Source organism: Mus caroli, chromosome 12 (genome assembly GCF_900094665.2).
Source record: "Mus caroli chromosome 12, CAROLI_EIJ_v1.1, whole genome shotgun sequence".
NCBI classification, from domain to species: Eukaryota; Metazoa; Chordata; class Mammalia; order Rodentia; family Muridae; genus Mus; species Mus caroli.
This window is the reverse complement of record NC_034581.1, coordinates 103095385-103109146: the sequence shown is the minus strand read 5'-3', so window position 1 is coordinate 103109146 and position 13762 is coordinate 103095385. Positions and strand designations below refer to the sequence as shown.

General features: G+C 46.1%; 1 protein-coding gene across 5 annotated transcripts in view; it reads right to left on the bottom strand.

Moving 5' to 3' along the window:
• The window catches only part of Evl (Enah/Vasp-like), a 124618-nt gene that overhangs the window by 39480 nt on the left and 71376 nt on the right, over positions 1 to 13762 (bottom strand). For 4 of the 5 annotated variants that reach the window (XM_021178559.1, XM_021178561.1, XM_021178558.2 and 1 more), the window contains exon 2: positions 634 to 802. In XM_021178559.1, coding sequence (XP_021034218.1) covers positions 634 to 802 — 169 coding nt within the window. Of the gene's footprint in view, positions 1 to 633; positions 803 to 13554; positions 13671 to 13762 lie in introns of those variants that run through there. The other variant, XM_029484429.1, reaches the window with a different exon arrangement.

The following is a 13762-nucleotide window of genomic DNA, read 5'->3' as shown; positions in this document are numbered from 1 at the left end:
TTCCCAGGCACACTACACACTGCTTCAGCTGATTTGTCCAGGCTGTCTGTTAGGGAGCGATAATACAATCCTCCAGTCATCTTAGGGCTGGGGTTATGTATAACTCAAAATCTCAATAGCAAAGTTCTAACAGAATCAGAGTGAAAGATCCAAGAAGTATATTTTTCTTTTTTCTTTCTTTTTGTGCTTGGCACACATATATGTATGCATATATGCATGTAAGTGTTTAGGCAGAGGCTAACGCCAAGTGTCTTCCTCAACTGTGCACAGCTTGTGTGCTTTTATCTACGGAGCCATCTCCCTAGCCCACACCGACTATACTTCTCAAAGCCTTCTCACAATTATTTTATTCTGATCTGACAGAATATTTTATCTTACTTTATATTTTATTAGTCCCTGCATTCTGATCTGACACAGTGGAGCAGAAAGGTGTAGCTTACTGTTTGCATATGACATGGGAAATGACTCTCAGAAAAGATAGTTTGCTCTCGGTCTCATGCTTTGGCTCTCAGGCTGTAGAGTCAGATCTGAAGTAGCTCTCTCCCTAATGCTGAAGTGTCTGGGCCCTCTTTTCCCCAAGCACGCACTGGCAGGCTGGCAGCTCAGGGGTACGCTGCTGACTGCAGAGGTTACCTGCTGGTCCTGTAGCTTGACCCCGACAACTCTGAAGGTGCTGCTGGCAGTGTTGTGGTAGATGTTGATCCGGCTGAATCCCTGCTGGCCAGGCTTGATCGGTACCCACTTCTTACTGGTGTCATCGTAGACCATCACGGAGGCCCGCGCTTGGCAGATACTCTGTTCACTTCAGAAAGAGCAAGAAAACACAGGGTCACACTTGGCTAAGGTAGATAGACGCTGGCCCTGTCCTCAAACAGAGGTCAAAGGCACCATGAACTTGCTGACACAGCAGGGATGCTCTGTAAAAGCAGTGATGAGTTTGTCCCCCCACCAAAGGGCATCTTCCAACACCCCACAGCTTGGGAGACTCATGACTTGGCTTTGCAGGGAGGTGTGCTTGAGGAAAAAGGAATTCTTATTAGTTGATTCTTAGAAACCCTGTGTTACATAATACAATGCATCTAAGCACTGTTACCTCACACACAGCTTCAAGTAGCCACCAATTACCCCCATTTGATGAGACAATACTGTCTGAGACACTGGGGAGGAGCCCCATGAGTTTACATAGGTACCAGGGATGGGGTTTCAGATGTTAAGCCAGTTCTAACTCCAGAGTACACCACACAGGAGTTTTCTTTGTAGCATCCAACAAAATGTTCAATTTATATCCAGTGTCAAGGCATGAGAAATGCCATGTAGGCAATGAGGAGGTTAGGTGACCTCAAGAACTGAGCAACAGTCACTCACACACTGGTTCTAGGCTATAGACACCTGGCAAAACAAGGCCACCTGTTTAGAATATGTCAGAAAACCCAGGACTCAGCTGGAACCTTCCCTCTGCAGAGGTCAAATGTCACCACTAAAATGAACACACTACACTGGCCAGCTATTTAGTTTTTAGAGCCCAAGAATCTTGAATACAGTCTTAGTGTTAAGTAAGGATTCCCAAGGCTGACAACAAGAAAGAGACAGTGCTTAGAAAGGAGGCCACACTAGGCCAGTGTGGACCACAGGTGGACTGAGACAGAATCTCCACCTTAGAGAGTAATAATGAAGAAGCAAAGTGACAGTGTTGGGTAATCATAACAGCCAAACCAAGCAGAAAGGAAATGTTATCATAAGAAGGGCAGGGAACCAAAATATTTGGAAAAAGCCTTGTCCCCAGCACAGACATGGTGCTTTTAAAGGATTAATCAGTCCTCTTGGAAAGGCATGTGGCCAATTCACCCTGAGTACTGAGGGCTGAGCTCAAGACCTCCTCAGAACTTGTGGTCTAGGATATATGTGGGATAGGTTTTCCAACATATTCTAAACAGGTGGCCTTGTCACCTTTGGTAGAGTACACCCAGCAAGTGTCTATAAGTGCTCAATAGAGACTCTCAGAGCTGAAAAGAGCCCTAGATGATGCAACCCAATTCTCTATTGGGTTCAATAAAGCAGCCCTGAGAACATATAGCAAACTCTGAATAACTGAGCATTGAGGCCTCTCTAAAGAGGTCAGGTGGATGACTGATGTAGACACGCTCTTCTTGGTCTTAGTACATTCTAGTTTTCCAGTCATAGCTTGTTTTCTGAACAGCATAGTAGCCCATCAGACCACTCAAACTGTAGCACAGATGCCCATGAGTCAAAGAACAGATGATAGGGCAGTGGTTGCTAGGGAGCGTACAGACAGGAGTCAGACAAAGAACACACACACCTCACCTGGCTAGGAGAGGTCTTGGGAAGCAAGGGATCTTGGGAAGAAAACAGTTTGGGATTAAAGATGATGGTCTTAAATTCCTACACAAAGCAGAGGTAGAAGTCTAGGCAGAGGAGACAGGCAGTCCAGACAGGGGCAAAGGCAAGAACCACACAGTATGCAGAGAGCTGCAGACCACCCCCCTCCCCAAAGTAGATGCAATGTGTCTGGGGTATCACACATTATTCAGAGGTTGTAAGAAGAGAGATAAAAGAAATACATTTTAGTTATTGTAATGATAGTCACAGGCTTCCCCCTCCCCCGCTGTTGTTTTTAACACTGTGGGTTCAATTTAAACCTGTGGTTAACCAAAAGCCTGTTTTCCTCCCCATTTGAATAGTACTTTTCTTTCTTTCTTTCTTTCTTTCTTTCTTTCTTTCTTTCTTTCTTTCTTTCTTTCTTTCTTTCTTTCTTTCTTTCACTTATTGTGACTAGTAAGCCTAAATGGAAGAAGATATACATTCCCCTTTTGCCATTTATATTGCCAGTGTGGGAGAGAGGAGTAAGTTCTTGACTGCTATGTAGCTGTCACTGCTGCTGGGTTCTAGCCGTTCATCTGCCCAGAACTGATGAAATGGCCCTGCTCAGGCCCAATATGGTGGCTTGACAGTTTCTGACAAAACAGCTAACCCATTCTGATCTGAAGGTTTGTTTCATTTTGTCAACGAGTCCATGTAACTCAGGGGCTTCCTAGGAAGTAGGACATTCCCTATGGAAACTGGAACAGTTCAGGCACACCAACATGAGGTAGTCACTCGAGTGGCAGCTCATGTTTTAGAAATGTAATCTTTCACTCAGAGGATACTTCTAGTAAACACTGCTGGGCTGGCCCTCACTCCTAGCTGCTCCCCTCCAGTGCCTTTCTTCCAGGAAGCTGATGCTCTGTTCTCCCTCTCCACCCAGTCCGCCACTCTCCAAGCTGCCAGTGGAGCTGGCTGGCTTCTGTTCCTGAGGATAAATGGAACACCCTTAGTCTCCAAAATCATTTAGCTGCTCCTGGAGACTCAAATGCTGCTGTCTTTAGTTTTGAAACCTGCCCTGACCGACTCTCCTGGTTCTCTATGACAGTTCTGGTGCTTCTGGGGTTTTTTTTAGCCTCCTTCATAGTTTTGAATTGACTACATTTCTCTTTTATCATGTTCTTTAGCTGGGGCAAAGGAAATGCCTGAGGTGTCTTGGGGCCTCTGAAATCAATTGTAAAGGCGACTGTATGTGAAGTATGCCTTGGTTATGCTTCAAATGGGTCTCTATTTCAAGTGGATTTTAAAGTTTAGCATAAATTTTGCTACTTCTGATTTCTTTTCTCACTCCATGGCCACAGCTCTCAAAACTGCATGCATTGGAAAAACTAGCAAGGTACTTACTATAAAGCAAGTCCCCAGGTCTCCTGTGTGGTTTTGGCTCAGTGTGAACTGCAGATGGAGACTCCATCTCTACATGATTATAGATTCTGGTGCCAACAATCCTAGGAGTCTCCTCATGGTTCTCACCATGGCCAGGGGTCATGGTGATTACCAGAGATCCTGGTTAATGAAGCTCTCCTCCAGACACTGTATTTCAGACTACTGGTAATATCTCAGGTACCTCAAAAACCAAAACCCATGCAATGCTTCCTACTATAAGAAGTGCCAGCCATCCCACCTCCAGGCCATGCCTGATCTGTGAGAGTCATTTTCAATGCTCACCTCTTCAAGCCCCGCCCTCTATGGCTACTAGGCCAGCTGTTGTATTTCCTAAACATATTGCAGGTCTCTTGCCCTCTGCCCTCCTGGCTTGCTAGTGTTTGAAGCCTATATCATTATCATCTACTCCTCTACAACATCATAATGGCTTCCTGCCTACTTTCCTATCTCTGGGTTCCAGTGTCTGGAGTCTCAATATCCCTTAATGAGGCCAGAAAAAGACTTCAAAGGCAGGTGGGCCTGCCTCTTCAAGCCTCACTGGGAGCCTGACCACTCCACAGAGGCTATAATGACCTCAGACAGAGTGCTCATCTGTGGTTCGTCCTCCTTACCTACTGCTCTCCTTCCTCTCTCCTCACTTCCCTGGTGGTTACTCTGAGGGATTAAGATGTACATCTTGTCACCATGTAAGTAGTACAGCCTGGGCTCCTGGAAGGCCCTCAGAACTCTTCACATCCCACCCTCCCAACAAGTCCCCAGCTGAGCCCCGACCCCATCTAGTCTGGTGGAAATATGGCTCCTAACAGGTACTGTTTCTGAGGCCTCGCTAGCTCAGTTTATTCTGTTTTGCCAATGACACTCTTTCCAGCTGAACTGACAAGTACTTCCCACTAATCTGTAAAGAATTTAGATACCTTTCTTTACAGACAGGGTCTTGATATGTACCTCTGGCTGGTCTGGAACTCACTATATAGACCATATTGGCTTTGAACTTTAGACATCCACTGGCCTCTGTCTGTGGGGATTAAAGATGTGTGCCACCATGTGTGGGGTGTAAAAGTCTTAAGTCCAAGTGTGAGATGATCCTTTTCTGAGCTCTCTATTGCATCTCCAGCCTACCTAGGTGGTTTTCTAAAAGCTACTCTACCAGCTGTCTCATTTTAGGCCCCTCTGTTGGGCAATGTCTCCATACAGGTTCCCCTAGGTGCTGATCTAAAAGGTAGGGCACAGTTCCATTTCCACCTTGGAAGGTCCAGGATGACGGTGGATTCTTGGGCATTTCCCTTCTCAATGTCCTGGAAGTGATGCTGCCCTGTCTAGCACACTTCAGTGAGAAGGCTAGGCTGTGTCTCATGGTAAAGTAGGGCTTGGCAGAAGAAGCATCCCACAACACTTGGGCCTTTAAAATGACTTCACTGTTACTCAGGTAATTACGAGTATTATTGCCCAAGATGTGTTCTCCTTACATCCAGAGGTCTGACTCAAAGCTTAGGTAAAGGGCAACTGCCTACTCCTACTCACCCGACAAGTGCTAAGAGTAAAGCCTGCTGCTTTGAACATCTGTCTGTCCTGAGGAGTATGATCCAGGAAAAGAGGTTTTGCCTATAAAACAGCACTACAGTGACCAACGGAGACATATAATGAAGCCCATGGCCCCTGGAAGTGTTTCTGCATCTGGCCCTACTGCAAGGTTATGTGCGCTTCTGATACTTAATGCCTCCTAACAGGCACTGTTTTCATAAAAGCTATTTAGAGCTTATGTGTCCTGAGACTGAACACTTCTGGAGGTCAGAACTCATCTGAACCACTCTATGTTCACCCAACACACACCAGTGCCTTCAACTCCGAAACTAGCGAGCGATGGGGTGTGTGGTGAACCATGTCCCAAGTCAAGAAATTGGACCAGACTCAAAGGCAGTACATAAAGCCCCAACACTTTGTTTGCTTTCAACATATAGCACCAAAAGTGATTCCTAAAAGGAGCTGAGACCATCATTAAAGAAGCCCCCCCTCCACACACACACACAGCTGGGAGCGAGGCAGCCCCTCACTAGAGCCTGCAAGGTAGCTCCAGGATGAAGGGGTGGCTCCTGCTCATCTACTGGACTTCAGAAAAGAAACCGTGGGTAAAGCAAATAGGGATCTCTGCTGACTTCCATCTTCTTTGAGAAGCTATCACATGCTAGTATGGTAGACCACTTGAGGGCACTCAAAATCACTGATTTGAAGTCATCATTGCATTTCCTCCCACTTCCCACTGAAATGTATAGAGTTCATGGGGGAAAGGCCACTGCATGGGAGTCCATCTGGAGGCTTCTTCCAGCCTTCCTCACTGGCCTCATCACTCAAACGTTCCACCTGCTCTGTTCTCACCCTTCTCCTCTAGCTGCCTCCTCCAAGGTCTTGCCCTTTCTCATCCTCAAAGCTTGGCTCTTTTATGATGAAAAAGCATGCACATGTGCCAGAGAACATATATATGGACAAATGTTGAAGAAAGTCAGAAAGCCAACCCTAGCCCCAGCTAGCTTACCATTCTACCAACGTAGTGTCAGGACAGACCCAAATCAACGATGGGTTACGAATGGGCTGTGACAAGGATTGCTTAAACCTTAAACCTAAACCTGCCCCTCAAACCTAAACTTGAGGATGGTTCCTGAAGGACAAACCTGAGGGTCACTAGACCTCTTTATTTGTTCCTTTCCCAATGTGGGCACAATCAACAAATCTCTTTGTTTTTCCACTACTATCTCTAACTGATCTACTCAGGTGTATCTAGCTTATCAGAGGACCCAACTCTAAGGTCTCTAGAACCAGGGTAAGAAGGGGTCCATTTAATGCTGCCCAAGGGATCACAGAGGCTGCTGTGAGGGAGAAGCAAACCTTTCAAGAAGAGAGAGTGAGCAACCAAGGAGGGAAAAGGGGCAGCACTGGGCACACACAGCCCCTTCGTATCCACTAGGGTACACGGCTTTCCAACCCTCCTCTCGTTTCCAAAGGGGAATGAGGAAGTCTGTACTATAGTACCAGGTCACAGTTCAGCAACTGAGAACCACCTGGAGTCAGAGTAACGGAGTGCCTCCATACTGTAGTAGCTTGTTTTCCAGGAGGGCAGATAGGCTTGCTGCAGGAGAATGCCTTGCCCAAGTCTATGCTGATGTGTAGGAGTCCCTACGCTCTACTACTGACCTCACTGTTGCCATGTGATATGCTTTTCTGCTCTCCTGAGCAAAGGGAAATTCCTCACCTCCAAGTTCTCCTTGTTGTTGAAGCTGCTCTATAAACTGTCAAATCTACAGCGATATGCAGTACATGCAACTCTCCCTCTCATTTAGACTGTCCAGAGCTAACAGTCTGGCATGTGTGATTCATTTTGTGTGCATGAATGTTTCCTTTCTCTCTCTCTCTCTCTCTCTCTCTCTCTCTCTCTCTCTCTCTCTCTCTCTCTAAAGATTTATTGTTTTATGTGCATGAGTATTTTGTCTGGATTGGATGTATGTTCACTGAGTGCATGCCTGGTGCCCAAAAAGGCCAAAAGACAGCACAAGATCCCCACAACTGGAGTTAGACAACTGTGAGCTACCATGTGGTTGCTAGGAATTGAACCCCGGTCCTTTGCCAGAGCAACAAGCGCTCTTAACCTCTGAGCCAACTCTCCAGCCCATGATATATTTTCTTGAATTATATGAAACTTGGAGACACGGTATTTCAAACCAAGGTTCTAAGCTTACATTTCTTTAAGACAGACATACTAGCTAGGATATAGCTCAAGGGCAAAGCACTTACCTATAATATACGAGGCCCTAGATTCGATTCCCAGCACAATGAAACAAATGTTCCAACATAGAATTTAGGACACACACACACACACACACACACACACACACACACATTTTTTTTTCTAACACAGAGTCCATACTTTTTTCCAAAAAAAGTTTTTGGCAATTTTGGACCCAGAATCTACTCATAGCTCCTTAACTATGGCTGCTGGCTGTGCTGTTTGCTTATTCTAAACTAGGGTGTTAGGCTATTTCTTTTTCACTGCTAATGAATTATGTTCATGAAGAACTTGAGCCCAATCATGTAGGCTGCCTCTGTTCTTTTTTCTACGTGGTTAGGACGGTGGGCCTCCATCCCCGAACCCAAGCGCATATAATGCTAAACTGCCTTCTGTTTGAAGCATGTCCTCACAAGAGACAGCAGGATCTGGTCTCCTCTTGGTTGTTTTCATACTTCCTCATGTGCAATGTGGATGGTTCCGCCACCATGTAAGACTCTGTAGAAGCCCAAAGTAACAGAATCCTGGACTATGAACTAAATATATATTTTTTCTAAGTTAATTACATCAAGTATTTTGTAGTAATGAAATGGTGAGCATTTAACAGTACTGGAAGTTAAAGTATATTTTAAAACCAATGTCAAGTATTTCTGGAAAGTTCCACTGTGAACTTAAGAAGCAAGAGTAATAGTCTTGGTATCATCATAAATGCAGTTTTGACCCAGCCCAGAAAGGTCAATCTCCTTGCCACATTTAGTAGTTCACTAACCTACAGAAATAAAAAACAAGGAACTAGATAGCCACACAGTTCTGTGCAAACACAAAGTGCTACGGCCTGAGTAACCTTTATCACAAATAAGGGCTTTGGGCAACTCAGCCTACAATTTTATTTTAAACCCAGGCATCTTCTTTTCCATCCAGACTGCTGAAGGCTCACACTGGGAGGCCACAGGCAATCTAGATGTTTGTTTTTGTTTTTTTTATCTGAGGCTACTATCCTAAATGTGTACAGTGGTCTTCACTTCTCTCTGAAGACTTGAGGATTCTCAAAACAAAAACAAAAACAAAAAACAAAACCAACTGTTAAGGATATCTTATATTCTTAGGCTCACAGTATTTCCTATAACATCTCAAAGCCACCAACTTATCCCATTGCTTGGAGAGCCATCCCATAGGCCATGTGGATATCAGGCTACGATGCCTCAAAAGCATTCAGAAAGTCTGATGTGCTCCAGGACAGCTGTGTTGTTAAATCTCTGGCTTTGGGGTGGAATTCAGCTTTGAGGGTAGCCTTGGAATGAGAATGGCTCATTTCAGTTAACATTCCCAATCCTTAGCACATCCCTTTGGCTCAGTTCAACCAACATCTAAGTAATTGCACTGTTAGTAGGCACAGAGACAGACAGAACTGAGCAACACACAAACATCTTGCTCTGAAGCAGGTCTAGGCTGGTGGGCAGAGGTGCAAAACTTGCTAAGGGGGACAGAGCTAGTGACAGCATGGAAGGGTGGATACTGTAAACACTGCAGTAGGCCTTGGTTCTTACAATTTGAGCTACAACTGAAAGGACAGACATGGCACAAGAGACCTGGTTCTAGTCCCAGCTGTAACAAGGATCTGAAGCTGTGACATGGAGCAAGCACCTTAAGAGCGCTGTCTTGTTTGGGGGAAAGCAAGGCGACAGCTCCCATGGTGACTACATGCAAGGTGCGCAGGCAGCCCGGCTGGTAGAGCGCTTGTCATTAGCACTGGCACAGGGTGGCTACTGGATGTCTCTTCCAGTGACTCAATTACCAGGGTAGCCACTGGGCTTGACCAGTTCTCCCAGTTTCTACTTGGTGCCTGAGGGACATGATGTCCTGTTGTGAGTGACCAGGAGCTTCAGGCCATTAGACTACTGGGGACAAAAGATGGCAAACACTTCAGAAGCTCTATTGGGCAAGGCATGGCTTCAGATCCTGGGGAATCACTCCCAGAAGAGTAACTATGAGGTCTTTGAGGCTTGCTTGGTCACAAGTTTCTGAGACAGATGACCTTGAATGAGATCCCAGAGTGCTCTCCAAGACTGAGGGTGCCTCAGAATGTGCAAGACTTCACACATCTTCATGCACAGAATATCCGTAGGCCCTTGAGAGCAATAGAGATGACTGGCTGCAGCCAGTATCAATTGCACAGGGCCACTATTTCTTCCCCACTTAGAGTAACCACAACATCTGACACCATAGGAAGCTCCACTGAGCAGCAGCAATGGTAGCCAAGCATCTCCAAGCACAGAGGATCAAAAAGAAATTGAACATAGAGATTAAATGTGTGAGTTCCCAGGCATGGTCTTAAGCTTTGGGAAAACACTAGGGAACTACAGGACCAAATGCCTGCTGTCTTGGAACTGGTAATCCCGCTGGAGTGGAAAGGAAAGACAAACAGTCAACAAAACATGAATGAGTTAGGTAGTATGTCAGGAGACAATGAGTACTTGAGAGAAAAGCCCTACATGGTAAAGAAGCTGGGTGTCTAGGGAAGTGAACTGGCTCATACTGGAAGAAGAGATCATCAATTACTCATTCTCATTGTATTCCGTGGCTGCACTGTGATATTGGCTAATCAATTCCTGCTTGTCAGCTTACGCAAGAAACATTTTGGGGGGGTGTATGCTGTACAGGGTTCAAAGCCTACAGCTCCTCCTAGTTCTGCCTGTGTCAAGCCCTGTTCCCTAGGAACCACCACCCACCTACATCACACCAGACCCCGCACTTTCTTTCACCCACATGGGTGTACTAGGAAGTCCTCCAGGCTACCCCTCCCACATCCTTACTGTATCTGGCTGCCTCTCTCCTCCTTGCCCCTGAACTCCACCATCAGTCTCCTGCCTCTGATCTGGATGACTGAAGCAGCTTCCAAAGAAGACTTTCTGCCTCCATTCTTGTCCTGGTGGCAACTATTTATTCCCACAGTGGTCAGTGGGAATGTGCTTAGTGTGCTCAGGCTGCAGTTAGCTGTCTTTCCCTCCAAAGTTGCTCATAACTTTTTGTGTACACTGACAGACTTCAGGAACTACGTCCTTGGCCCTCATTTTCTTCCATTTTCCCTGTCACATGACTTGGTCCTCTCTATTTTTTTCTGACTCTCCAGTGTACCAAACTGTTCCCACCTCAGGGCACTTGCTGTCTCTCTTTGCCACATGAGTTTTCAGTTCTAAATTTTATGTCTGTCTCATGTAAGCATTGTGGTTTTAAAGAAAATGTTCTGAACACTGATGGTGGCCCAGCATTCTCTCCCCACCTCTCCTTGGTAATTTCTCAACTGCTGCCTGCCCTTCCCCTAGAAGAACTGTCTCTCCAGCATCTGCAGCAGCCCAGGCTGACTGACTGACTGACTGACCACTGAGATAGCCCTTTGAAAGAAATCCTTCCTGTGCTTCAGAATTCTTTAAGAGGCCACTTTTACCTGACAGCTCCAACTTCTCAGTGTGCCTATGTTATTTAGGTTTTAGGGTTTTTGTTTTGTTTTTGAGAGAGGATTTCACTAATGCTCAATCTGTGGACCAGGTTGGTCTCAAACTCACAACCACCTTCTCACATCAGCCTTCCAAGTGCTGGGATTATGGGAGTGCGATTCCCCACATATTATCTGTGTCCAGGGTCCTATATAGAGTATGTCCCATTCTGCTACAGCTCTCATTCCTCCCCCGTCTGATGCTGGAGGTTAGTTCTTCCTCCAAGACAGCACAGGGTTCACAGGCTCATACCCCAGGCTTGGATCTCACTCACTCACTCACTCACTGGCTGTGCTTCTGGCCAAGTCCTTTCACCTTCTCTTAGTTTATTTCTCACTGATACAGAAATGTATTTGTGAATAATGTTCACAAAGGAGTCCAGGAATACTGTCCTCTAGTCTGTGACCCTGGTGTGTGGACAACTTCTAGGTTCAGGCAACAGCAGATGTTTAAGAGGCACTTCCCCTAATTCCTTTAGAATCCCTTAAAAGAATTCAATTGTCATGAATTCCTACAAGGACATGCACTGTGCCATAGGAGGAAGACAATGGACACTACACACACTCAGGCAGCATGTCCCTCACTCAGACGAGGGCACCTTCCTCTCTCTAGAGGGACTGTCTACATGGACAGAATCTTTGTATTTCTCTGGGTATGGGGGTGCTTGCTTTGCTTCATGTGATGCTCCTGTATATGATCCATCTTTAGGCCATTTTCCTTTCACTCCATCATCAACCTATTTCAGAAGCTCAGTTGCCGAGGTTGCGGTTGGAGGAGCTCCATTCCCCATATTTGTTCTTGTCAGCACCACTGTGAGGCAGTGTCCTGTGTTGTGATAAGGAAAATTCAGCTCCTTGTCTCTGAGAAAGGTTTCCTGGTTCGGAAGTGGCCTTGGTGACAGGAAGCCCTCTGTAGCCCTACCATGGTTGTCAGGGTAAATGGGGAGTCTAGATGCTATCATATCTTACGTGGACAGTCACAGTGTCAGGGCATTAGCCTGTTTGTTCAGACAAGCACACATAACCTTGTTGAGGAAGGGACACACAATTCCCTGGCTTTCTTCTTACTTTGGCTACTAACTTACTGCAGACAAATCTTGTCCATCTCTAGTCTCCAGAGCTAGAATTGGGACTTCAAACCCTGTCACTCACAATGCTATGATACAAGGTGCTTTTCTTCAGCACAAATAAAGGGTGCATAAGGAACACAGAGGAGTGACTCTGCTGAAGTGGAAAGTCAAAGGCCTAAAGCCCTGCTGCCCTGGGCCTACAGTCACTGAAGCTTCCCAGTTGCAACTTCTCCAATGTCTAAGGGTTGAGAGACCTTTAAGAAATCTTAGTGCCTCCTCCCCATTTCCTTCTGGTGCTATTTTCTACCCCAGTAAGCTTCCTCAGCTTTTACCATATAATGTACAACTGAAAATATCATACATCTGAACAGAGAGCATTTTGGTTTTCACAGCTCTATGCACAAATCCCCTGAAGCTATAGAAAAACTAAACACACACACACACACACACACACACACACACACACACACACAGCAGGAATAAAGTCACCAAAACTCCAGCACCAAATCAGTGTTCTCTGGCCTAGCTGGGCTGCAGTTGCTCAGCAGACTGAACAGGAGGGGCAGCCATGCTCCCTGGCTACTTACGCTGTCTTTGCTTTCTCATTCATTCCAGTAAACTCACTGCAAAGTGTGTCTCAAGTGTCTGGATGAGGCAGCATGGGGAAGCTCCAGGTCTGGTGCCTCCTCAACCAGGTAGGCTCTGGGTAAGTCCCAGCCTTTCAGAGTCTCGGCATCCTCAGCCACAAGGCAGACGCTGTCATACCTCCCTCATCCATCCAAGAAAGGCAGAGGGAGACAGCTGGTGAAGTAGCACTTTGCAAACAAAGTGGGGGATTATTATTTTATGTGAAGACACAAGACTCTAATAATTTAATCAAATAAAAGTCCCAAATCTTGGAGGTTAAACTTGGTCTTACCACAACCTTTCATGTAGTTACAGGAACGGAACACTCACTGTTTGGATGGCCACTCAGAGTACAGCCTGGTTTTCAGGTGACTAGCACTCAACAATACTCAACATCATCTACGGGGCAAGCAGCCACAGAGGGACAAGTCTCTCCACAGGTCACAGTGCATGCAGCTTCTGTTTTCTAAAGGAAACTCAGGCCTCATCTTGGTCCAGAGGCACAATACATAAACTGCCTCAGGCCACTGCTCAAAAGCCTAGCCCTCCCACCCCTCCCTCAGAGTTCAGAATCTCCTCTATTCTCCAAGGTCAATTCTGAATAAGTCTTTCTGACTCCGTGACTCAAGGTCACTGGCATCTACATGTATAGGACAGGACTGAGAAGAGCAGAAGGGACTGAGGTTACTTAGAATTTTGGCGAGTCCTTTGCCCTATGGTACTGGATGTTCCCATCACTGGTATCCAAGAGGACCAGAGAGGACCTCTACAGAAGCTTCACCACCAAAGCCTAGGCATCCTCTGCCCATCCTGGCTCCAGTACTCACCCCGGGACCATGACGGAATGACGTTTGCACAGGGAACCCTGAGGAGAGTCCTGCGCTCCGAATCTGAAGACCACAGACCCTCTGAAGACAGCTACGAGTTAGACTCTTCTTAAAACCAAACAGGAAAAGGAAGCTGAACCAGAGACAAAGGGGAAACAAACCCAAGTGAAAAACTGAAACCTAGGTAGAAAATAGAGAAAGAAGAAGC